Source organism: Telmatherina bonti, assembly GCF_933228915.1.
Source record: "Telmatherina bonti genome assembly, chromosome: 19".
NCBI lineage: Eukaryota > Metazoa > Chordata > Actinopteri > Atheriniformes > Telmatherinidae > Telmatherina > Telmatherina bonti.
The window spans coordinates 33,811,560-33,837,096 of record NC_136617.1 but is presented as its reverse complement, the minus strand read 5'-3'; the positions used below and the strand labels follow the sequence as shown (position 1 = coordinate 33,837,096).

General features: G+C 42.6%; 1 protein-coding gene across 1 annotated transcript in view; it reads left to right on the top strand.

Moving 5' to 3' along the window:
- gabbr1b (gamma-aminobutyric acid (GABA) B receptor, 1b) overlaps positions 1-25,164 on the top strand; it is a gene marked incomplete at both ends in the record, with an annotated part of 71,008 nt that extends 45,844 nt beyond the window's left edge. Inside the window, 6 exons of the mRNA XM_079258384.1 lie at positions 364-471; positions 6,109-6,202; positions 6,497-6,624; positions 15,910-16,038; positions 16,178-16,321; positions 24,880-25,164. Of these exons, the coding sequence (XP_079114510.1) occupies positions 364-471; positions 6,109-6,202; positions 6,497-6,624; positions 15,910-16,038; positions 16,178-16,321; positions 24,880-25,164 (888 nt within the window). The remainder of the gene's footprint in view (positions 1-363; positions 472-6,108; positions 6,203-6,496; positions 6,625-15,909; positions 16,039-16,177; positions 16,322-24,879) is intronic.
- Between the last annotated feature and the right edge of the window lie 373 nt (positions 25,165-25,537).

Sequence of the window (25,537 nt, the reverse complement as noted above, 5' to 3'; positions counted from 1 at the left end):
AGACTAATGAGGAGAGCTGCTTACAAATCCTCTGCCATCATCTCCAGCTGCCCGTTTGTCCCTTTTTTATTCACCCAAATGTTTGTCTTGTAAAATAAAACAATTACTGGGATTTATGGTCTTTCCAGACTGTTTTTCCTAAAGCTGACTACATAAAGTAAGAAGTTTACATTGAGCCGTGGAGCTGTGTGAGTACGCCGTCTGTTTTTTACTGAACTGACCTCAGTAAGTGACGGATCGTAGTTTTCTGAGCCAGATCAGACCAGTCTGTTTGGTGTTTCATAAACCTGAATAAACCAGAAAGAGGGGGTTTGTGTGCTTCACTGTTTCCTGTAGTGACCGCTGCCTCTTTTCTCCCTGCAGCACCTGGAGCCATGGAAACTCTACGCCACGGTCGGGGTTCTGCTCGGCATCGACTTCCTGTCCCTCATGATCTGGCAGATAGTGGATCCTTTACAGATTACAGTCGAGGTGTGAATAAAAACGGACTTTTTCCATTTTCTGCCTTCAGCAGCGGTTGGTTCAAGTTTCAACAACAGAGAATAAATTGGAGATGAAGTTGGAAGGTAGTGGAACACGCAGGGAAGAGTTTTATCACGTTTAATGATCAAAGTCCCATTTTTAATTAGAAGACAGTGTAAAAGCAAACTTCAAGGCCAACTTCCATAAAAACATTTGGAACATCTGAAATATAAACAAATCAAAGTTTAATGATCTGGAAAACCATTAAAACAATGTTTTATTCATATCAGGTGGAAGAAAAGACACGAGGTGAAACATTTCAACAGATCCTTTGAATCTGTGGATGATGGGAGATTCAGGGTCTGCACAGTTTTACTCTCAGGCATATTATTATTATTTTTTATTTATATATTTTTATTGATTTTATTATTTATTTTCGCCCAAAGACTGCTGGATAGGCTCCAGCTTCCCGCGACCCTTCGTTGGATTAAGTGGTTAGGATAATGAATGAACGAATGAATGAATTTATTTATTTATTTCCTTTATTTAACCTGGAAAGTCCCATTGAGATTAAAAACCTCTTTTTCAAGCCAAGAGGCAGCAAAAAGTCACAATAACTTACAAATGAAGAAAAGCAGGTAGAGGTTTAGGAGGCTGTCTCAGACGCTCTCATTCTGGATATTATTCTGACATCGAGCAAGAAAAGTCGTTTGAACTTGTGTCCGGCTTTACTTTGAGAGACTCTGCCTCTCTAAGGGGTTCTTTTTATACCCATCATGTCACCGAACTGTTGATAATATCGCTGCAACATTTTCCTCCAGCTCTGTTGAAGTCACACTTCCACAGACTTTTCCTGCTCCATCACAGATCAGATGATTTTTTTCAGTAAAAGTTCGTAATGTTTAACCATTTAGACTCCTCTAGAGCTTCTTCAGCATCTCTGCTTGCCATAATTTATATTAATAATTTATCAGGAATGGTGGTGCATAACTCCTCCATCTGTCCATTTTCTGCACAGCTTATGGGAAAGCTGGAGCCCATCCCAGCAAACAGCAGGCTGGAGCTGGGGTACACCCTGCACAGGTGGTGATGGATATTTCAACCTTTACCTGATCTTCAGACGTTTTCCAGGCATTTATATCCCATCCAGGCGGTTTACAATCCAGCCAGTAGTGTTCAGAGACTCTGTGGTAAATGCACAGTGGGTGGGCGGAGAGACTTCTATCTAGACATGGAAATAATGATGAAGACACCTCAAGTCAAACTTTTGAGAGCTTAACTTGATGGTAATGTCCAATCAGAAGAAGACGAAGATCAACAAGTGGGCAGAAAAGATGGAAATCTAGAAAAGCAGACCTCCACCAAGCATACTGGTATTAACACCCAACATAACTTCAAAGTGATCCAGAATCCAGGATCTATTCCGGATTTCCACCAAAATGTCATCATTTATTCCTCTTGACACCCCCAACATATCCTGAATCATATTTCATCAAAATCCATCCATAACTTTTAGAGTAATGTTGCTGAGAGAAAACCAAACGAACTCCGGTGAAAACATAACCTCCTTGTTGGAGGGAATTAAAAGACCAAGTAAACAAAGTCCGCAGAAACACGTAAACCAAAACATTGGACCCTCGTGTCGACCCGGCGGCATGGAAACGAACAAACAGCCCCTCTACTGAAAACACACATCCCACAGTTTCCAGTCATACCAGTTTAATGTTGAAGTGACCAAGATTCACTCAACCAGAGTCAGAAGAATCTGAATTTATGCGTCACGTCTGAAAAACATCATTTCATATTCTGTCTTATCTCTGCTTTTTTGCCACCAAAACTTTAATCCATCGACATAAAACTGCATTCAGTAAAGCGACTACGTTTCCCACGGTGCTTCGGGAGTAGTTAGGTGGACTAAATCACCATTTTCTGCCCGGTAACATCCGTTTGATTCAGCATCACAAACATTTCCTGCTTTGCCGATTGGTCACAATTATGTAAACATGAAGACATCAGCGTGATGCTACCATATCACATGATTAGAAAGAGGGGTCGGTCGTACCGATCGGCCAATCATAGCCAAAGTTACGCGCATTACGCACACGCCCACTGCATACGATGACATGGTCATCAGTGGTGCGGCGTCTGCTTTGTACTTTTTGATTAAAGAGGTGCTATTCTGGTATTTGGAGTTTTCTGAGCTTTCTACAGTGTTACAGTATTGAATCCTCATCAGACATGTGAATGACACTGTTTTTTTATCACCTAAACGCATGTTTGAGTTTGAGTTTGAGTTCCAGCACTCTCTCCGTTCGGTTTCCATAGCGACGAAAAACGCGTCGTTTTAGAGAGTTTTTTTCTATGTGGAAATCCTTGTGACGTCCCGGGGGATAAGGTTCGGTGATTGGTTACCTTCTACTGGTTAACAAGGGCATGTACAAATACATCAGGCGGGTGGAAAACGTGGGATAAAGTTATTTCCAACGATGGCTGGTGAGTTTACCAAAGAGAGACATCCTGCTGCATTCGTTGCTGTGGGTTGCTGTTTTCCACTTCGTTTTCAGGCTCTGATTCAGGTTCCAACATGTAGGGCTGGATGCTATGTGTTGACATTGTAGTTTGTTTTTTTATTGAGTTCATATGAGCCTAATCCTTCTGTTTATGAGATGTTACAATGACGGTGAAAGCAGGTGCGGTGCGCGCTCCCGATGTAGTGCAGTGGCGGGAGGCGGGGCTTAATGCGGAAGAGTCTCAATCCACTCGTTTTGCCCGCAGGCTGATCTGACAGCCTACGGAGAGGGTCGGTCTGAAGTAAATAAAGCCATTTGTGACAATAACTCCATCAATCCCAGCCCTTCTGGTCTCAGAAATAAAAATAAATTAGCCTGAAATGCACAGAATAGTTCCGCTTTAAAGACCAGAATCCAGGATCTCTTCCAGATCTCCACCAAAATTTCATTTGTTCCTCGTGACACCCCCAACATATCCGGAAGATTTCATCCAAATCCATCCATAACTTTTTGAGTGATGTTGCTGACAGACAAACAAACTCTGGCGACAACATAACCTCCTTGGCGGAGGTAATAATGGTGCTTTTTGGCTGGAATAGTCAAGAAGACGTTGAGCTGAGTCGAGTTTGTGAGAATAGTAGGTAAAAAGTAACATAAATAAGTGTAAAAGGTAGAGGAAAAGGCGTAAATAAATTTCTCTCTGTTGATCTGTGTGTATTTTATGCAGCTGCATCTTTTCATACATTCATTTTACATCATTTTAGCCTCGTAACGTGACGGCTGCGTGTTAACTGGATGTCGGGAAAACAGGGTTTAGATGAGTGGATCCTTCAGGCCTGAATCCAAGCACATCTGCAGCAGCTTGAACTGCAGCAGCTGCCATTTAGGAGAAATCTGGTCCGTTTACAACACGGCCAACCACAACAAAAGGAGGAAGAGGAGGGTTTCAGGTTGATGATGATGACACGGATGGGAAAAGCCCAGTTTGGTGTCTGATGTCATTTCACTTCTTTTTTCACCAACACGAACTCCTCCGCTCTCTGTGTGGTGAAGTTACTCAGAACGATGTGTGATTCTTACTGTAGTAATGAGAGGAATGTTGTCTCTGTCAACATCAGCATCGTGATCGTCCTGCTGGATGTCATGGTGCTGCACTGCAAAAACTGAAATCTAAGTAAGATTAAAAATCTTAAATTGAGTACACATATGCTTATTTTTTTAAAGAAAAGATAATTCTTAGTTTTAATGCCAGAGAATTCCCCTTGTTTTAAGAGTATTTTTTACTTGTTTTGGGAAGTCTTGACAAGCCAAAATTTCTTGTTCTGTTGGCAGATAATTTATCTTATTTTAAGCAACATTTACCTCATTTTTGAATTTTTTTTTCTTGTATTTTTAAGGCCGCGTTTTTGCAGTATGCAGTGGTCATTACAGCTCCCTCCTCCCCCAGAATAAATACTGCAAATAAAAGACAAGAAAATTTCATAATAAAAACACAGCTGATATCTTTAGTTTGATTGAAATTATTTATTTTTCAAACAGAAAAAAAATCAGTAAAACATTTTTTTTTTTTTTTTAAATTTAGATTAGCTTTTTAATGTTTGTGTAAAGATTTCAACACATTTAATAACAATTCAGTTTCCTGCAAATATCAACAAAAACAGCAATAATACAAAATAAGAGTCTAAAAATGACAGTTTGTTTTTGTTGTTGGGGTTTATTTTACCGATTCCAGTATTCTTGTATTTTGTCTAGATGTTGTTTGTAAAGTAATAAGACATTTGATTTAAATAAATAAAATATACTTTAAATGGAAAGGAAATTAATCTTCTGCTTTTAACCATCTTAGTCATTGGTGGATTATCACAACACTGGGATGAATAAAGTATAAATAAATACACATTTAAATAACCCATCATAAATATTTACTTTAAAAAGACTGAATTGAAATAAAGACTAAAATAAACAGTCTTTTGTGTGATTTAGATCAGATCTGAGGATTTTCATGTTATTTTACAAAGGCTGTGTAAACAGTTTTTTCATAATACTTCTCTGTGTTTAAACCACGCAGTAGTGAAGTAGTACAACAGTAACTGTAACGGTACACACTGGTTTTTACCACGCATGCTCCTGGTGTTGTGATCATGTCACAGAACGAAGCTCCTGTAGCTAGTAGAAGCTCAAAGTGATTGTGTGTTATTATTGTGTTATTATTGTGTTATTATTTGTGTTATTATTGTGTTATTATTTGTCTTATTATTCTGTTATTATTTGTGTTATTATTGTGTTATTGTCTTATTATTTGTGTTATCATTGTGTTACTATTGTGTTCTTATTTGTCTTATTATGTGTCTTATTATTGTGTTATTATTAGTTATTATTGTGTTGTTATTGTTTGTGTTATCATTGTGTTATTATTAGTCTCTGTGATGGAGCGGTTACCTCAGATGAAGCATGAATGGAAATAGATGGTTTTCTTTCTGCTTTTCCCTCATCCATCCCAAATGTTTGGGTTTTTATGATGATTTTTAGTGCAGTTGTGAATAAAACGTTGGTTTCTGATCCAATCAGTGGATTTTACTTTTAGCTTAAATTTAACATCATCATCGTCATCATTATGAAGTTCAGTCCCAGTCCATCTGTTGTGCTGAATCCTCTACATTCATGTGGAAAATAAGTCAAGTCAGAAGGAAGTCTGCGGCGTTCCCGCTCCTGTGTTTAGAGACATGAAGCCTAAATTTGGGTTTGAACTCTTAAAGCTCATAAGAGCTGAAAAATGCCAGACATTAATGAAGAAATAAATAACAGTTCCTCCAAGTGGAAGTTTATAGAACCAGACTGGAAGTGTGTTTCAGGCCAAACGTTGATGAGCTGAAGGTGATCGGTGTGTTCATAGTGAGCGTGATGCTGTAATTTACTCAGCCATGGTCACACGTTGACACCAGGAATACATTCTCCAGACGTCCCCAGACACAACGAACACAATGGTGGTCGTTGGGGCCTAATTCTGTCTGGAAATCTGTCTGGGTTCTTCCAGGTTGGGCTTTAAAACTGCAGCATGAATAAATCCCCTGTCAAGTTGCTGCTTTCTTTGTGAAGTTGTGACTTTTTTCATCTGTTCATGTTGTTGTGTCAGCAGAAATTCACTCGAGAGGCTCCCAAGGGGGACCTGGATGTTTTGGTCCAGCCTCTGCTGGAGCACTGCAGCTCGGAGAAGATGAACACCTGGCTGGGTGAGTGGATCTCAGACCACCCAACTGATACTGACATGTAAGGAAAGGTAATGTTTAGAAAAGCCGAGATCTTTTTCATCTCCACCTGTCTGGTTTTCTCCTGATTCTCCACCCGCTGGGCTGTGGATGTAGCAGCACCACCTGACAGCAAAACCAAATCTTTCTCTGCTCTCTAGCTTTTACAGCATGAACACATCAGTCCAGCTGTAGGACGTTGAGAAAGTCAGGTGTGAGTGGCAGCAGAACAGGAGAAGTCCTCAGTGGTCAGAGCATGTGTTTGTTGTGTGTCTGCAGGGGTGGTGTATGGATATAAAGGCCTGCTGCTGCTGCTCGGCATATTCCTGGCCTACGAGACCAAGTCCGTCTCCACGGAGAAGATCAACGACCACCGAGCTGTTGGCATGGCGATCTATAACGTTGCCGTGAGTCTCGCCTGTTGTTTGCAGTCATTTCACTCAGTTTGAACACAGATCTGGGAGCAGGAAATAAAAATCCACTGAGCAGGACGGAGATGAAACGACAGGTGGAAACTGGTTCAGTTTTACAACAAATCTATCTTATCTTTTCCTGAGGATAGCTCATTTCTGTTCAGTTAATCTTTATTTATGCAGCACAAACTCACAGCACAGTCGTCCCAGGTTGTTTTTACATGCATGGTCCATGTAGGCCGATTATAATCAGTTTAAAATAAAACACAAATTAATTCAATTCAGTTCAATTTAGCTTTATTTGTACAGCGCCACTTTACAACAATGTTGTCTCAGGACACTTTACATCCACATCATTTCAAGCCAATTCATACATATCCTATAATAGAAACCAACTGGTTGCATCGAGTCATGACATCGATCCAATCCTCCATCCTGAGCTGCACGAGGCGACAGTGGGAAGGAAAAAACTCCCCTTTAACAGGAAGAAAACCTCCGGCAGAACCCGGCTCAGGGAGGGCAGCCATCTGCCTCGACTGGTTGGGGTGGAGAGGACAGGAAAGACAGATCAACATGTACAACTGCACTTATTCAGGAAGACCTGCGGAAAAAAGGAGAAATAAGTTAGAGACGGCAATATTGTCATATATTTATACATTAATATATTAGAGAAATAGAGCGAGGTACTTCTCAGTGCATCAGGTAACATCCACATTGCTACATAAGTAAGTAAATGAATGACAACAACAACAACAGCAGCAGCAGCAGGACTAAAGGGATGGATGGAGGTTATCAAGCTGTCAGTGTCTGAAGCGTGTCTGGTGCACAACCAACAACATGCAGGATGAAGAAGAAAATGTTGTTGAGCTTTCCATTTTGTTCTTCTACAACGTGTCTGATTGATCAAACCTAACCACAGTTCCTGCTTTTCAGACCAGCAGACAGAAGAAGACATAAGAATATGTTCCATGTTCTCCATCCCTGCAGGCAGGGGCACCGCCAGGACATTTTGGGTCCTATGAAAGACAACAGACCCCACCACTGGATCGCACATTTTACATTTTTCTTTTTGCTTCAAGCTGATAAAAAAAAAGCTTTTCATGGGAATAATAAAGATCTAGGGGCTGTGTTTAACCCTTTAAGGGACAAGTGACTATTTTTTATCACTTTGTTTCCTTTCATATTCAGCATGAAACTATTTTTTTCTTTAATGTAACAACAGAATGGAGGTCTTGGTTCATACCAGAAGGACAATTTTAGATTAATATTTCTTATTTAAAGGTATTTTATTGAGTATAAAGGGTTAAATCACAGTGCATACATCTAACTAGGTTATTTTAATATAAAACGTTTATCAGTTTATATTATTGCTGTATTTTATTATAACCATTGGAAAAAGTATTTATTATTTATAATGAAGGTTTAATGATTTTCTTATATAGTTTATACATCTTTTTGGGCCCCTATCAAGTCGTAGAATCCTCCTAACTTTCCTCCCCATATGGCGCCTCTGCCTGCAGGTTCGTCCTCTTCATCCTCTTCCTCTCCTCCTTTATTTCCCTCTGATAACGCTCCGCCTTCCCCCGTGACCTGGCTCACGTCCATTTTGTTGGTTTGAATGAGGTCATGTCTGCAGAATGTGTGTCCTGATAACACAATGAGGTTCTGTGACGTCCAGAAAACCCAGAGGCAGCAGCTGTCGAGTTTCTTGATGCAAACACAGTCACTGCATGAAAGAGAAAAACACATGAAATACTTTGGATAGGATAGAGACTTTGTGCATCTATCATGATTTTTATTAACAGAAAATGAATTACTAATCAATTATAAACTCACACTTTTACAGGTTTAGAAACTGAGCGGGGAAATAAAACTATTTTAAGTCTTTAATCCTTAAAAGGTTAAAGAAATTACAAACATTTCCTGAGACAGAGCTCATCTCCTGTCCGGCTCTTTGATGCAGCTGAAGAAGGCTCTGACTGAACACACTGTTGTTGCTTCATGGTGTTGTGTGGAGCAGTAGTCTAAAACTGGGGGTTGGGACCCCCACTGGGGTCACCAGATAACTGTAAATAATATATTTATCCTACATTTATCGAATAAATAAAGAAAACAACCATTCACACTCGCTCACTCCTCGGCTCTGATTGTTATTCAGGTGTTAAACTCCAGTCTGGAGGGCCGGTATCCTGCAGGTTTCCTGTCTGGAGGGCCGGTATCCTGCAGGTTTCCTGTCTGGAGGGCCGGTATCCTGCAGGTTTCCATTGTGGAGGGCCGGTATCCTGCAGGTTTCCTGTCCTGGAGGGCCGGTATCCTGCAGGTTTCCTGTCTGGAGGGCCGGTATCCTGCAGGTTTCCATTGTGGAGGGCCGGTATCCTGCAGGTTTCCTGTCTGGAGGGCCGGTATCCTGCAGGTTTCCATTGTGGAGGGCCGGTATCCTGCAGGTTTCCAGCCTGGAGGGCCGGTATCCTGCAGGTTTCCATTGTGGAGGGCCGGTATCCTGCAGGTTTCCTGTCTGGAGGGCCGGTATCCTGCAGGTTTCCTGTCTGGAGAGCCGGTATCCTGCAGGTTTCCAGTCCTGAAGGGCCGGTATCCTGCAGGTTTCCTGTCTGGAGGGCCGGTATCCTGCAGGTTTCCAGTCTGGAGGGCCGGTATCCTGCAGGTTTCCTGTCTGGAGGGCCGGTATCCTGCAGGTTTCCTGTCTGGAGGGCCGGTATCCTGCAGGTTTCCTGTCTGGAGGGCCGGTATCCTGCAGGTTTCCAGTCTGGAGGGCCGGTATCCTGCAGGTTTCCTGTCTGGAGGGCCGGTATCCTGCAGGTTTCCATTCTGGAGAGCCGGTATCCTGCAGGTTTCCTGTCTGGAGGGCCGGTATCCTGCAGGTTTCCAGTCTGGAGGGCCGGTATCCTGCAGGTTTCCAGTCTGGAGGGCCGGTATCCTGCAGGTTTCCAGCCTGGAGGGCCGGTATCCTGCAGGTTTCCTGTCTGGAGGGCCGGTATCCTGCAGGTTTCCATTGTGGAAGGCCGGTATCCTGCAGGTTTCCGGTCTGGAGGGCCGGTATCCTGCAGGTTTTCAAACTGTTTATGAATTTCAGTCAGATGTGTTGGAGCAGGGAGACAACAAAAACCTGCAGCATACCGGCCCTCCAGGACTGGAGTCTGACATCTGTGGAACTGCTCATCCTTGCTTTCGTACGACAGTTGCTACCGGAGGATTCCATGGAAACCATTTGTATATTATTTATTTATTGAACGAAATATATATAGTACATACTAAATAATTATATATATATATATATATATATATATATATATATATATATATATATATATATATATATATATATATATATATATATATATATATATATATATGTATATATAATAGTAAATATATATATATCTTTTTATTGGAAATATTTATATCCATCCATCCATCTTTTGCCGCTTATCCGGGGTCGGGTCGCGGGGGCAGCAGCCTAAGCAGGGAATCCCAGACTTCCCTCTCCCCAGCCACATTTGCCAACTCTGCGGGGGGATCCCGAGGCGTTCCCAGGCCAGCCGAGAGATATAATCCCTCCAGCGTGTCCTGGGTCTTCCCCGGGGTCTCCTCCCAGAGGGACGTGCCTGGAACACCTCACCAGGGAGGTCCAGGAGGCATCCTGACCAGATGCCCGAGCCACCTCAACTGGTTCCTCTCGATGCGGAGGAGCAGCGGCTCTACTCTGATCTCCTCCCGGATGACTGAGCTCCTCACCCTATCTCTAAGGGAGAGCCCGGCCACCCTGCGGAGGAAACCCATTTCAGCCGCCTGTATACGAGAAATATTTATATATTTTTTCATAAATAAATGTATATAAACTTTGAGAGAAATATCAACAAAACTAATTTGTAGTTTGTGGTTTATGTCCTCAGTCAGTTACCATATTTGCATGTCTATGTTGTCCTTCTGCAGGACAGTTAAAGACCAGTGGAGCATCTGCCGCTGACTGGAAATGATTTTCTCTTCCACACAACCTGAACATGACTTTTAAATCACATCATCTTCAGATGGTTTATGACTCAGCGTACGTATACTGTAGGTTGGACCCACCTGAAACTGCAGCTGAGTGGGTAGAAATACAAACCAGGACAGGAAGGAAAATGTCTGTTTGTTTCCTGTTTTGTTCTGCAAACAGTCGTTTCCTGTCTGCAGCTTTATGTTCAGGCATCTCTCGCCTCTTTCAGGCATTTATTCCAGCAGAAGCTGCAGAGATACTGCGCCGCTGGTTTTAGATTTTTATTCATACTGAATGGTTGCACAACTGGACAGAAGCACCTCCATGTCTGCATCTGGTCAGGGAAAGTAGAAAAAAGCAGAAAAGACAGAAACGGAACAAAACTGTGAATGTGGGGTGGGGGGGGTCTCTGTCAGGGGAGACGAATGGACATGAAAGTGAACACGGTTTTAACCACCTAAACTCTCGACGGGTTTGTGATGAAATGTAAAGGCTCAGCAATGACCTTTCACCAAGTGAGACAATAAGAAATTCCCTTAAACAAACAGAGGAATGTACGTTGACATTAATTCCCTGTTTACTCCTCAAGTTTCACTTTCATTTAATGTCAACTTCCAAAAAACTGCAATTAAAATATAACAGATTCAGGATTTTTCTGATTTTTTTTCTCCATGAATCTCTTAAATAACTTCAGATCTGCTTTCAACGACCAAAACCAAAGACTTTCAGAAGTTTAAACCTTTAAATGCTACATTGTGTCGTCATGAAAGGAAATAAAATCTTATTTTATATGAAATTATTGCATTATTGCATTATTATTATTATTATTATTATTATTATTATTATTATTATTATTATTATTAGTTTTTGTGTTGTGCAAAACTTTGTATGTACAACATGATGAAGGACTAAAATGCTCACAGCTAAAACCTTGTAGGAAAACTTACCAGATGGACTGACGGCGAGCGGCCCAGATAAACCCTGCCTCTGGGATAGACTCCAACTTCCTAAACCCGGGTCGGGCTACGCCAGGGGCGCCCAAAGTCGGTGTGCTCCAGGTTTTTATGTATCCCTGCTCCAACACACCTGCTTCCATTAAATGGATAAAACAGCCAATGAAGTTCAGCAGATGAGTAATTAGTTCCAGTCAGGTGTGTTGGAGCAGGGATACATGGAAAACCTGCAGGTTGTAGCCCTCGAGTACCAGAGCTGAGACCACCTGGACTAAGCAGCATGGGAAATGAATGAATGAATATTTTCTTTCAGCTTTTAGCTGTTATGATTCAGGCCTGATTAAAACAATCACATATTACCGGGTTTTTAACCCATTAAATGCCAGTTTGAGTGCATGTGAGCACATTTTTGTCCTTAATGACTTAAATGGTAAAAAAAAATCTTTCTCTGTGTTTGACTGACCTGGTAGAAAAGGAACAGTTTTATTCCAGAATATATGACTGTGTGCTAGAATGTTCTGCCGCATGCTCTAAAGCAGCTAAATGACCGATGGATGAAGAAGAACAAGTTGGATGAAGAGGAATACATTGGATGAAGAGGAACAAGTTGGATGAAGAGGAAAACGTTAGATGAAGAGGAATAAGTTAGATGAAGAGCAACACATCGGATGAAAAAGAACATGTTGGATGAGGAAGAACACGTTGGATGAAGAGGAACATGTTGGATGAAGAAGAACACGTTGGATGAAGAGGAACACGCTGGATGAAGAGGAACACGCTGGATGAAGAGGAACAAGTTGGATGAAGAGGAACACGCTGGATGAAGAGGAACAAGTTGGATGAAGAGGAACACGTTGGATGAAGAGGAATACGTTGGATGAAGAGGAACACGTTGGATGAAGAGGAACACGTTGGATGAGGAAGAACAAGATGGATGAAGAGGAACACGTTGGATGAAGAGGAACAAGTTGGATGAAGAAGAACAAGTTGGATGAAGAGGAACACGTTGGATGAAGAGGAACACGTTGGATGAAGAGGAACATGTTGGATGAAGAAGAACATGTTGGATAAAGAGGAACAAGTTGGATGAAGACGAACTTGTTGGATGAAGAAGAACACGTTGGATGAAGAGGAACACGTTGGATGAAAAGGAACAAGTTGGATGAAGAGGAACACGTTGGATGAAGGGGAACACGTTGGATGAAGAGGAACATGTTGGATGAAGAGGAACAAGTTGGATGAAGAAGAATACTTTGGATGAAGAGGAACACACTGGATGAAGAGGAACACGTTGGATGAAGAGGAACAAGTTGGATGAAGAGGAACACGTTGGATGAAGAGGAACAAGTTGGATGAAGAAGAATACTTTGGATGAAGTGGAACACGCTGGATGAAGAAGAATACTTTGGATGAAGAGGAACACACTGGATGAAGAGGAACACGTTGGATGAAGAGGAACAAGTTGGATGAAGAGGAACACGTTGGATGAAGAGGAACAAGTTGGATGAAGAAGAATACTTTGGATGAAGTGGAACACGCTGGATGAAGAAGAATACTTTGGATGAAGAGGAACACACTGGATGAAGAGGAACACGTTGGATGAAGAGGAACAAGTTGGATGAAGAGGAACACGTTGGATGAAGAGGAACAAGTTGGATGAAGAGGAACAAATTGGATGAAGAGGAACATGTTGGATGAAGAGGAACACGTTGAATGAAGAGGAACACGTTGGATGAAGAAGAACACGTTGGATGAAGAGGAATACGTTGGATGAAGAGGAACACGTTGGATGAAGAGGAACACGTTGGATGAGGAAGAACAAGATGGATGAAGAGGAACACGTTGAATGAAGAGGAACAAGTTGGATGTAGAAGAACAAGTTGGATGAAGAGGAACACATTGGATGAAGAGGAACACGTTGGATGAAGAGGAACACGTTGGATTAAGAGGAACATGTTGGATGAAGAGGAACATGTTGGATGAAGAGGAACACGTTGGATGAAGAGGAACATGTTGGATGAAGAAGAACACGTTGGATGAAGAGGAATACGTTGGATGAAAAGGAACAAGTTGGATGAAGAGGAACAAGTTGGATGAAGAGGAACACGTTGGATGAAGAGGAACATGTTGGATGAAGAGGAACATGTTGGATGAAGAGGAACACGTTGGATGAAGAGGAACATGTTGGATGAAGAGGAACACGTTGGATGAAGAGGAACACGTTGGATGAAGAGGAATACGTTGGATGAAGAGGAATACGTTGGATGAAGAGGAACACGTTGGATGAAGAGGAACACGTTGGATGAGGAAGAACACGTTGGATGAAGAGGAACACGCTGGATGAAGAGGAACACGTTGGATGAAGAGGAACACGTTGGATGAAGAGGAACAAGTTGGATGAAGAGCAACACGTTGGATGAAGAGGAACACGTTGGATGAAGAGGAACATGTTGGATGAAGAGGAACATGTTGGATGAAGAGGAACACGTTGGATGAAGAAGAACACGTTGGATGAAGAGGAACATGTTGGATGAAGAGGAACATGTTGGATGAAGAGGAACACGTTGGATGAAGAGGAACACGTCGTAACGCTGCAGCCTGACAGCCAGAAATCAGACTGATGATAAAGTTGTGATCAGATTTTCTCCTGATTTTAATTTTTCTTCTATGAAAACAGATCCGCCTCCTTCCTGTTCCTGTTTCCCACTTTTTTCCCACTTCAAACCAATTCTACTATCAGACAAATAAATCCTGAAAAGGAAAAAACTAAAGGGATAAAACTGATCCAAGGCTGCTCCTCTGTGCTGCAGCAGCGGGAATCAAACGTGTGGGACCACCAGCTGAGGGTCTCTCAGATCTCAGGAGGACTTTTCCTTACAGAGCGGAGGATTCCCAGCATGAGCAGCCAGTTTCAGGTCACACACACCAGCGTCTCTGTCTGACTGAAGTCTGGACTTCATCTTTCCAAACCTTTCTTTGGAGTCTTATGAAGGAGAACTTCCTGGTGTGTTTCAGATCATCGTCCTGCTGAAGGTCAGGGAGGAATATGTGAGTCTCTTCCAGGAGTTTCTGGTAAGCGGACTTCAGATGGGTCAGATCATGAGGCTTGTTTCCAAGCTGCTCTTACTTTTCATACATCTTGCAGGAAAGCTGCAACTCTTGCTTCATTCAAATCGCCTCAGAACGTTCTTTTACTTTTTTAATGTCATGTTTTCATTTTAATACATTTTCATTTGTTTTCTTTTATGAGCTTCTTTGTCCGGCCAGCAGGATTTTATTCTGGTTTCTGCAGCTGGATCGCATTTTTCTGGACAAATCTTAGACTTATAATTTGGCTATTTAACTTATTGACTGGTTTGTAACATGACAACAGGACTGCCGTCTCAAGGCTCGGTGTGTCTGATAGCTGTAGCTGTGACGATGTGCTTTTTGGCGCCAATTCGATTTAAATTCTGATTCTCAGGAGTCTTTGATATTGCTGATTTTTTTTTTTTTTTTTTTTTTTTTTTTACACTAAAACAAAATAAAAATGTACAAAACTTATATTTTTGCTCATCATTTTGTTATGATGTGGTGGTTTGTGTTTTTTCCTTGGTTTAGGTTTCCTGTTTTATTTTGTAGTATTTCCTGTTTGGTTCCCTTGTTTGTTGTTTAGCTTCATTGATTTTCTGTTCATTGAGTTCACCTGGTCTTGTTTCAGTTCATTCCATTCACCTGTTTATTGTTTGGGTCCTCAGTGCATTTATACCCCTCAGTTTCATTCCTTGGTTGCTGGATCATTTTGTTGCACTAGTTGGTTTGTTGTTGTCCCTGGAGATCCTTTGTTAAAATAAATCAACTAAAATCAGCATCCCGTTTCCCTGATCTCTGCATTTGGGTCCTCACCTTCCCCACTGCCACCACATAACACATTTTTCTTAATTTCAATTAGAAAAAAAACACCACAGTAGCCAGACCATTATTCTGCTGCTAATGCCCAAGAAGACACGAAAAACATCAATAAAAACAATAAATATGACTAAAATTTTAGAACTGATTAATTTTATTTATTTGTAAAAAAAAACAAAACAAAACAAAAAAATATATATATATTTTCAAATAAATAAAAATAATCCAAATAATCCCAAAATTTTCCAATATTCAATGTTTTGTTTGGATTTCCCGGCGCTACCGATCGGCCACTCCGACATGAAGACGGAACGCTGCAGATCTTCGGCGTGGCGTGTTCACATGGCGTTCAGACCTCTGCTGGTCTGCTGGGAACATTTTAAACTTGATGTTGTATTTGCAGATACTTTTCAGTGAGAATAACTGTTGTGTTTGTGTTCCCAGGTGTTGTGTATGATCACCGCCCCGGTCACCATGATCCTGTCCTCCCAGCAGGATGCCTCCTTCGCCTTCGCCTCTTTGGCCATCATCTTCTCTGTCTACATCACGCTGGTGGTTCTGTTTGTCCCCAAGGTAAAACCAGAGCCCTCCTGTCCCTCCATGGGGAATTCCTCATTGTTTCTTGATGAAACGATGCTCCCTGCTTAACCAAGCTCCCAAACTGAACACAAACATGAGAACTGGTGACGATATCGGTGAACGTGTTCCACAGATGCGGCGCCTGATCACGCGGGGCGAGTGGCAGTCGGATGCTCAGGAGACCACGAAGACCGGATCATCCACCAACAACAACGACGAGGAGAAATCCAGACAGCTGGAGAAAGAGAACAAAGAGCTTCAGAAGATCATTCAGGAGGTCAGCAACACTTAAAGTTTCTTTTTTTTTTTGTCTTGTCCAGCATTTAAGCAGCAGAATGATTGTCTGGATGCTGTGTTCTGCTGAGCAAATTTAATTTGCCAAGGGGAGAATTACTGGTATAATAACCCCTTTATTTTCTAGATTTTTATTTTATTTCTTTATTTTGTATAAATTTTTGAGTTTCTACTGCTGGACCAGACGAGAGAGGATAGGAGCAACAGAAAGATAAATGGAAAAAGAAAGAAAATACCTCGTAGAGATAGAGAAAAACAGAGAGAGAAAGAAGGAAATCTGCATAAACGTACGCATATACACTCATACGAATTTGCCTATATAGACGCATGTACCTACATATTCACACATATAGACACAAACAGGCCAATCTTAGATTCTTATTCCCCCTGCAGAGAACTAGACTATCAAGTGTCAGGAGCACCATAAACTATCAGGTTAAATATTAATGGGAGACAAAGAAAACAAGCTGCTGTTCGTGAATAATCCTGCACACAACCCAGTGACTGTGTCACATGCAGAACATACAGGGTGGAACGTGTCCAGAGAAGAGTGACCATGCCAATGTGACCCCGCCCACACAAAGGCCAGAAGCAGGCCAGTAGGACCCCGAGACCCATGTGACCGGTAGCCACCCCCAAGCACAGGATCCAACCACCACACACCCACCCCGGAGGCAGCGGATGGGAGCCCCAGCCGGAGTCCCCAGCGGTCAGGGTGAACAGGCCCCAGCGGGCCCAGACCAGCAGGAACCGGCCCTGCCGGTCACCAGCCGTCCAGGGCAGACAGAGCACGGGCCCCAGGGCCCCAAGAACCTGAAGGCAACCCCCAACCCCCCGTGGGCAGAGGGTCCAGCCCACATCAATGGAGAGCCAGGATCCCCAGACAGCCGCCGAGCGGAGGCCAGGCCGCACCCCAGTGCACCAGCCGCGCCCCCGGGGCACAGGACCCCCCTAACACACACACACCCAGGCATACACACACACACACACACCCACACCCACACCCACCCACACATACACACACACACACCAACAGACTCACATACTACCTCGAGACACACACCCTACCCGCCCAATCCATTACACACGCTCCATATCACACCCCCTTCCCCCCCTTCCCCCACTCACATACTCCCCGATGCACACATACACCACATGACACAACACCCCTCACAAGCTCCCTCTCTACACACCTCGACACACACACCCCTTTTCACCCCCAGTTCACTCACTCCCTTATTTATCAGCACACACACCCCATCCCACAAATATCCCCAGCACACCTCAACTTATCCACTCCTCCCTACAGACACGCACCCCAACTCACCTTTCCGTCTCCATTCATACCCTACCTCCTGTACGTGCCCACCTCTACTCTCTTACATTCCATCCACAATCCATTTGCTCCCTCACGCCCTCATCTTTCCTTCCCAACATGTCCCGTGTGAGACGCCCCTGGGGGAGCAGAAACCAGTAAGGCCCCGATCAGGGCCCCCACAGCTACCGCCCACCACCCCCAGCGCCCCCCTCGCCATCCCCCAGACATAGCCGACCCAGCAACCCCCAGAGCCAGCAGAGTTCTCCCCCCAGTCAGGCCAGCCCAGACCCAGATCTACTGAACCGCACCCCCCAGCGAAGCCCCAGAAATAGGGGCGTGAGAGGACCCCTTCTCCCCTTCCACCCTCCCCACTAATAATTGTGAAGTGTGTGATGTTTCTAATTAAAACTGAGGGGCAGTAACCCCACCATGTTGGGAAAGGGACTGCCTTAGCGGCCCCGCCCACCATACACTGCATGGCCTGCCCCCCAAAAGATGTCCATGAGTTGTCAGTGTGTTTTATGTGATGTGGTGACTAAGTGTAATTAAAATTGGAAGGTGGGCTAGTACCGGGTGCAGTGATCAAGACCACCTTTCATGGCCTCTCTCACCACCCAGGACACTGTGCACACCTCCCAACACCCTACCTGTGTGTGGTGGAGAGCGGGGAAGGGGAAGGGGATTCAGGACCAGAGGGAAGTGACTCCCTCTAGAAGGTGGGAGTGAAGGTGGCCGCCGAGGCCAGGACAAGCAGGAACAGCCGCCCCAACAGCCAGAGCCCTCACCAACAGCAACCAAGGAGCGATCAGCCACATGCAAAGGGCGGCAGGAAGGCAAGGAGGGGGAGGGGCGGAAGAAGGGGACCCCAGACCAACAGTCCACCGTCCACACCCACCCAGAACACTCCCCACCCGGAGACATGCTGGAGTCCCTCCTTACCTACACCCCAATAAGTTACCACACAAACACCTTTCTCACCTATGTCCTACCCTCTTGATAACCACTACCCCTCCACCCCCATACACACATACCACTATCCCTCCACCCACATGCACCTCAACACTCCTCTATGTGCCCCTCTATCCTCCTATCCCTCATACACATGTACCACTATGCATTCATACACTTGCACCCTCACATACATTTACATACACACTTGCACCCCAACACACATGCTTACCCCATCACCGTGTATCACTACACTCCCCCATACATCCCCCCTTAACCCTCATCCACATGCACAAACACAGTCCCCTATACACGCACCCCTACCCCCCCATCCACTTGCAGCACCACACTCCCTCATACACACACTCCTACCCTACTACCCTACCCTACACTCCATACATACCCCATACACACATGTACACATACACACACACTCACACACACACGTGCGCACACACACACGTGCACGCACACACACACGCACGCACACACACACACACACACACACACACACACACACACACACGCACGCACACACACACACACACACACACACACACACACACACACACACACACACACACACCGATCCCCAACCGTCTTGGTCTCGGGTCCACAACCAGGCACCAGGGTACGGACCTGCCCCCCGCTGCAGCAGCAGATCCAAGTCAGCCCAGCCCCCCACGGCGGAGGCCAACGCCCCCTACCCCCAAGAGACAGGGGACAGCCCGGGGGCCCTGGGCTCCAGGGCCACCGCCCAGCCCACCCCGCAGCGGCACGGCCGCCCGCCACAGGGCCAGAACCCGCCGGCCAAGCCTTTGCCAGTGGCCTCGCCCCTCCACCGCAAGGCAACCCCAACTGCTGACCCACCCAAGGCCCCCCCCCCAGGGCCGGGAACCGAGCAACCCCAGTGGTGAGGCAGGCAAGATCCCCACTCAGGGGCCCACCACCGACCCACAGCCCCCAGAGACCCCCAACCCCCAGTGCGATGAGGTCACACTTTAACCCCATACTAAGTGATGGAGCTGATCATAGGGGACCAGAGGGAATGAAATTCAGCTGATTGATCCTTTGAGGAGGCAAACATCATCTCTATGCTGATGTAACCTAATAACAGATTTCTAAACTGCTGGATACAAAGATTCTGTTTGCTTTTCCAGTTCACAAGGATAGTTTTCTTTGCGATGCACAGGCTAGTGAGGATTGGATCTGCAGAGTTGAACCCTATGTTATTTTCACCCAAGTGACCCAGTAGGCATAGTTTGGGGTTTGTAGGGATATTACATTTAAACCAGTCTGACAGATCTTTACATACCTGGAGCCAGAATCTCTGGACAGGTGGGCAAGACCATAAAGCATGGTAGTAGCTGTCAATCATGTTGTCAGTACAGTGTGAACAGATATGTGAGTGTAACAGACCCATCCTGAACATCCTGTGTCCCGTATAATGAGTTCTGTGTAGAATTTTGAATTGTATTAATTGCATGTTTGAATTCTTAGTAATTTTAAATGTGTTTGAACAGATTTGTGACCATTTATTTTGATTAATATAACTGGATAAGTCTGCTTCCCATTTAGAAGTTGGGAGAGAGATGGAATCTTCTAGCTTTGTTAGTAATCTATATGTTTTGGATAGTAGCTTCGGGGCATTGAGATTTACGAATTCTGCAATCCTAATAGGTAGCTGTCAGTTTAATTGATCAGGGGTGTATTTCTTACCTATAATAGATTTAAGTTGGTGGTATTCCAAAAGTTTGGTGCTGCTGATTTCATATCGTGAAGTAATTACAGCAAAAGGCAGAAAGTTTCCACTTTCTATGATATAAGTGATTTACTCCTTTATTCTTCCACTGAGGGAAGTTTATCATCTTTCTGTTTGGCAGGAAGTCGGGATTGTTCCAGATGGGTGTGAACTTACATGGAATAAGTGCAGACTTGGTTACTTTCAGGAATTCCCACCAAACCATCAGAGAGGAGCTGATGTTAATGCTTTTCAAACACTTGTATGATTTAACAGTTGAGCTGATGAATGGTAAATCAGAGATGACTAAGTCTTCACACAGTGCTAGCTCTACATCTAGCCATGGCTCATCTAGAGAACACAGTTTGAGCCACTTGGAGATGCACTGCAGCCTGTTACATAAAAAGTAATGATTGAAATTAGGCAGGTCCAACTCACCTCTGTCTTTGGTCTGTTGTAAAGTTTTTAGACTAATGCGATGGCTTGTTTCTCCAGAGAAATTTGGATAAGTGGGAGTCTAATGATTTAAACCAAGTGGAGGATGGTTTGGTGGGGATCATTGAAAAGAGATAATTAACTTTAGGTAGAACCATCATTTTAACGGTGGAAACTCTCCCCATAAGTGATATGGGCAAGCAGTTCCACCTTGAGAGGTCCTCCTCTACTGTTTAGTTGATCGTAATTATAACTTTACCAATTAGTCTGGAGGAAATATTTTCCCTAAATACCTAATGTTTTCTGACTGTATAATAGTGTTAGATATATTTTTAAAGTCACAGTTAATGGGCATAGCTGTAGTCTTTGACCAGTTAATAGAGTAGTCTGATATTGATGAGAATTTATTAACGAGTGTGATTGTCTGATAAAGAGATGTTTGTGAGTTCTGAAGGAAAAGTAAAATGTCATCAGCATAAAGACTTATTTTATGTTCTATATTTTTAAGCACGAATTCCTTTGATTTCTTTATTCTGTCTTATGGCAGCTGCCAGGGGTTCGATAAAATTGGCAAAGAGTGATGGAGAAAGTGGGCAGCCTTGTCTGGTGCCCCTCTGTAAGCAGAAGCTTGGAGAGATTTGATCATTAGACTTTAGTACACATGCATTTGGGCTGCTGTATAATATTTTAATCCTGTCAATAAATGATGGCCCGAACCCAAATTTGTTTAAAGTTGCAAATAAAAATTTCCAGTTTACACGGTCAAATGCTTTTTCTGCATCTAAAGATATAACTGTGGACTTCAGATTGTGTAGAGTTGAATAATCTATTATGTGAATTAATCTGCGCATGTTAGTGTAGGAATGTCTACCTTTTATAAAGCCTGTTTGATCAGCGTGAATAACGGAAGGGGTTATTTTCTCTATCCTTCTGGCTAGAGCTTTGCTGATTATTTTGAGATCTACGTTTATTAATGAAATTGGACGGTAACTGGATGGGAGTGTAGGGTCCTTTCCTGGTTTTAATAGGACCGAAATATTAGCCAAGTTCATGTTGGAGGGTATTTTTTGCTTTTCTTTTATTTCTAATACCATGCTGTAAAAGGTTGGAGCCAGTGTTGTCCAGAATTCTTTGTAGAATTCAGCTGGATAACCATCTGGACCTGGTGCTTTATTGCTTGGCATGTGCTGGAGAGCTTCATGGAGCTCATGAACTGAAATGGGTGCATCTAGAGCCATTTTATTTTCATGTTTTAATTTTGGGAGATTAATATCGCTAAGAAACTGATCAATATTCTCATGTGTTGGATTTATTTGTGATTTATACAATGTTTTGTAAAATTCTTTGAAAGTATTGTTTATCATGTCAGGATCATGGCTGATATTTCCTTCTGAATCTTTTATAGAGGAAATTGTTGTTTTCTCCTTATTTGCCTTTAGTTGGTTAGCCAGGAACTTTCCAGATTTGTTGCCATGTTCAAAATTGTCCAATCGAAGTCTTTGCACCATGAATTGTGTTTTTTATCTATTATTTCATTAAGTTCTAATTTGGTTTTTCTAATATCATTCAGTGTGTGTTCTTCTGGGGAGACATGGTAAGCTTCCTCTAGTGATTTAATTCTGAGTTCTAATTCTGATGTTCTCAAAGTTTCCTTCTTTTTCTTATGGGAAGAAAAGGATATTATTTTCCCTCTCATTACTGCTTTTCCTGCTTCCCAAAGAACACACGCTGAAGTTTCTGCCCTGTTATTGTTGTCCAGATATGTGGAACATTCTCTTTTAAAGTAATTGATAAACTCAGAATCTTTAAGTAATGATGTATTAAATCTCCAGTTTCTCGTGGCTGGCTTGCTGTTCTTACTTCTAAAGGTTAATGATACAGGTGCATGATCACTGATGGTTATGGGATGGATCTTCATCTCTGATATGTCAATTATGAGTGAACTGCTGGTTAGGAAGTAGTCTAATCTAGAATAGGAACCGTGAACTGCAGAGAAGAAACTATATTCTCTCAGTGTCGGGTGATGAGAACGCCAAAGACCAAAATCCTTCATGTATTGTTTAACCATTTCAGCTGATTTCCAACCTCGATACTTCCCAGATGAACTGTGTTTGTCTAGAATAACATTTAAGTCCCCTGCTACAATTAATGTATTATCAACACTATTAGCAACACTTAAAGTTTCTAAATGTTTTAGTCAAGGCAACATTTAGTTCGTAATGAAGCCCAGAGATCTGCAGGTGATCAGAAGAACAGTCACAGAGGCATCATACACGCAGACGTCCACAGCAAACACAGACTCAAAAAAATAATCATGGTAAAAATGTAACTTTATGTATTTTAATTATATGTAAATTTTCCCTCCAATTTTTATTACATACTTCCAATAAAAATATTCACATTCCTAACAATGTTTTAATTGCATTTAGTTTATGTGAATAAATTGCATAAAGTCAATTTAGATTTAATTAAGGTCAATGCAAACTTGTACATAAAAGTTATGTATATATCTTATGTACATCTTTAGGGAAATATTTACATAAAGTTTATGCTTTCATTCCAATTTTTTTTTTTTTTTTAAAGGTAAAGGAATCTTTTAAGTAACCTTTATTTAAACTATTACATAAAAGAGGTATATCTGAACATTTCCCTTATTGTCTAATAAATTAAAAACCAACTGGCAAAATCACGTGAGAACTTTATTATCATTTCCACTGGACTGGCCAACAGAATAATAATTAAAAAATCCCTCCTAGTGTACTTAAAAATCTAATGACTTAAAAATACATTGAGCTGAACATGAAATATAAGGTCAAGTTTGTTGTGTAAACAAGGCCATAAATATATTTATAGCCTGGTGAGGAATGTGAAGATTTTCATTGGAAGTATGTAATGAAATTGGATGAAAAATTTACATGTAATTAAAATACATAAAGTCTACATTTTTACCATGATTATTTTTTTCAGTGCAGACCAGGTGAAAAATAACTGGAATTGGCCTTTTTGGATCTTAATGAGCTTTTAAGTAGAGCTGCAATGTGCAAAAGCAGGAAGGGGAGTCAGACAAAAACAACAAACTGTTTATTTTCTTTTATTCCATAAAGTTTAGGATCTTTCAGAAAATTTAGAATGACTGTCTCACTGCGTCCGACCTCGGCGGCGATGGCGCGCTTCACGAGACCTTGCTCATGCAGCTCGACGATCCGACCGCGTTGCAGAAGAGAAAGCTTTGTAGCTTTAGCCATCAGGAGGACTGACCGTGTGAAAGTGAGAATTTTGAGCAGATTTTGGCTTTTATAGCCTCTGATCTTAAACTTTTTAACAGCTGATAAAACAGCTTATCTCAGTTTAATTGTTGTTTCCAATCAATTACTTTTACAAAGTGCTTTTTGTCACAATTCCCCCTTCTTGCTTCTTGCTTAAAAGCTCATTAAGATCCAAATATGCAAAAAGTAAATTTTAGCCATTTTTCAACTGGTCCTAATTTTATTAGGGACTGTACATCATCATCGTCATCAGAGCTTCACTCCTCAGCAGAAACCAGAGTCCAGATGTGAGAACTGGACTCATCCGCCTCCTTTTCTGGCCTTAGTCAGCGCCAGAATTCTGGCTTAGTTGCAGTTCAGTCTGAAATAAATTAAAATTTATACAAATGAGTAATATAAAAGAATGTTTTTTTGTGTGCGAAGACAAAGTTTTAGATGTTTGAGTGCAGCTCAGGAGAAATGGGAGCAAACAAAAGTGTTGTTTATATTTATATTTTTGTGCAGAGACGTTTTCCCCAGTAAAAAACTGAAACAGGAGTAAATATGAAACCTGACACAAATTGTAGAAAATTTAAATATTGATCTTAAAAACAAAACAACAAATCTTCATATATATATTTATAAAACTGTGATGTCATGTGATCAGAATAGCAGTTACATGTGGAAATAATTTGCATATTTAGTAGCTTTGAATAAAACGGGTAAAAAAAAACAGTGACTCTAAAACACAAGTTTGTCTGAACGTGTTTTGTCCACTTCTGGCCAGACAGTTAAAAAGTGAAGCAAACTATGGAGGTGAAACAGAAACGTTTGGTGTGATTGTGTTTCTTCAGAAAGAAGAGCGCGTGTCGGAGCTGAGGAACCAGCTGTCTGAGCGGCAGGCGCTGAGGTCCAGGAGGACAGCGTCCACCATCAGCCATCAGAACCACAGCCCTCCTCTGGCCATCATCCCCACTGACCCCAGGCCGCTGGCCCCCCCCCCAGGGTACCCAGCGCCTCTTTCTGAACCCCACCCCACCCCTCCATCCTTCACTAACGCATCCAGTTTCTACCAAGCAGACAGTAAGATCAGCAGGAACAACTGTCACACCAGCCGGCTGCAGATGCTCTACAAGTGAATGAAGCCCAGAAATCTGCTTTCTGCAGTTTGCATTCCTCATTTCCACGCATTCATCTTCCCCATGTGGCTCTCATACCTGCCGAGCATCGTAACACTGCACCTGATGCAGTCCATGGAGGAGTCGGCTTCACCAGAAAGGTGTCATTCTGTGGAATAATGATCGTCAGAGTTACTGAACAAAACATTATTTATTATTCAGTTTGTTAGTGGTTAGCGTTGGAGAATGTGATGAACAGGCTGAGTTAATGCTGTTTGGGTTTAACCCAGCGTAACATTCGTCACACATGACGCCTCCAACATGTCTAAATGTGTGTCCCTCTTTAGAATGATGGCTTATCAATACGTCTAGTGAAGACAACGTTAGTTCTTCC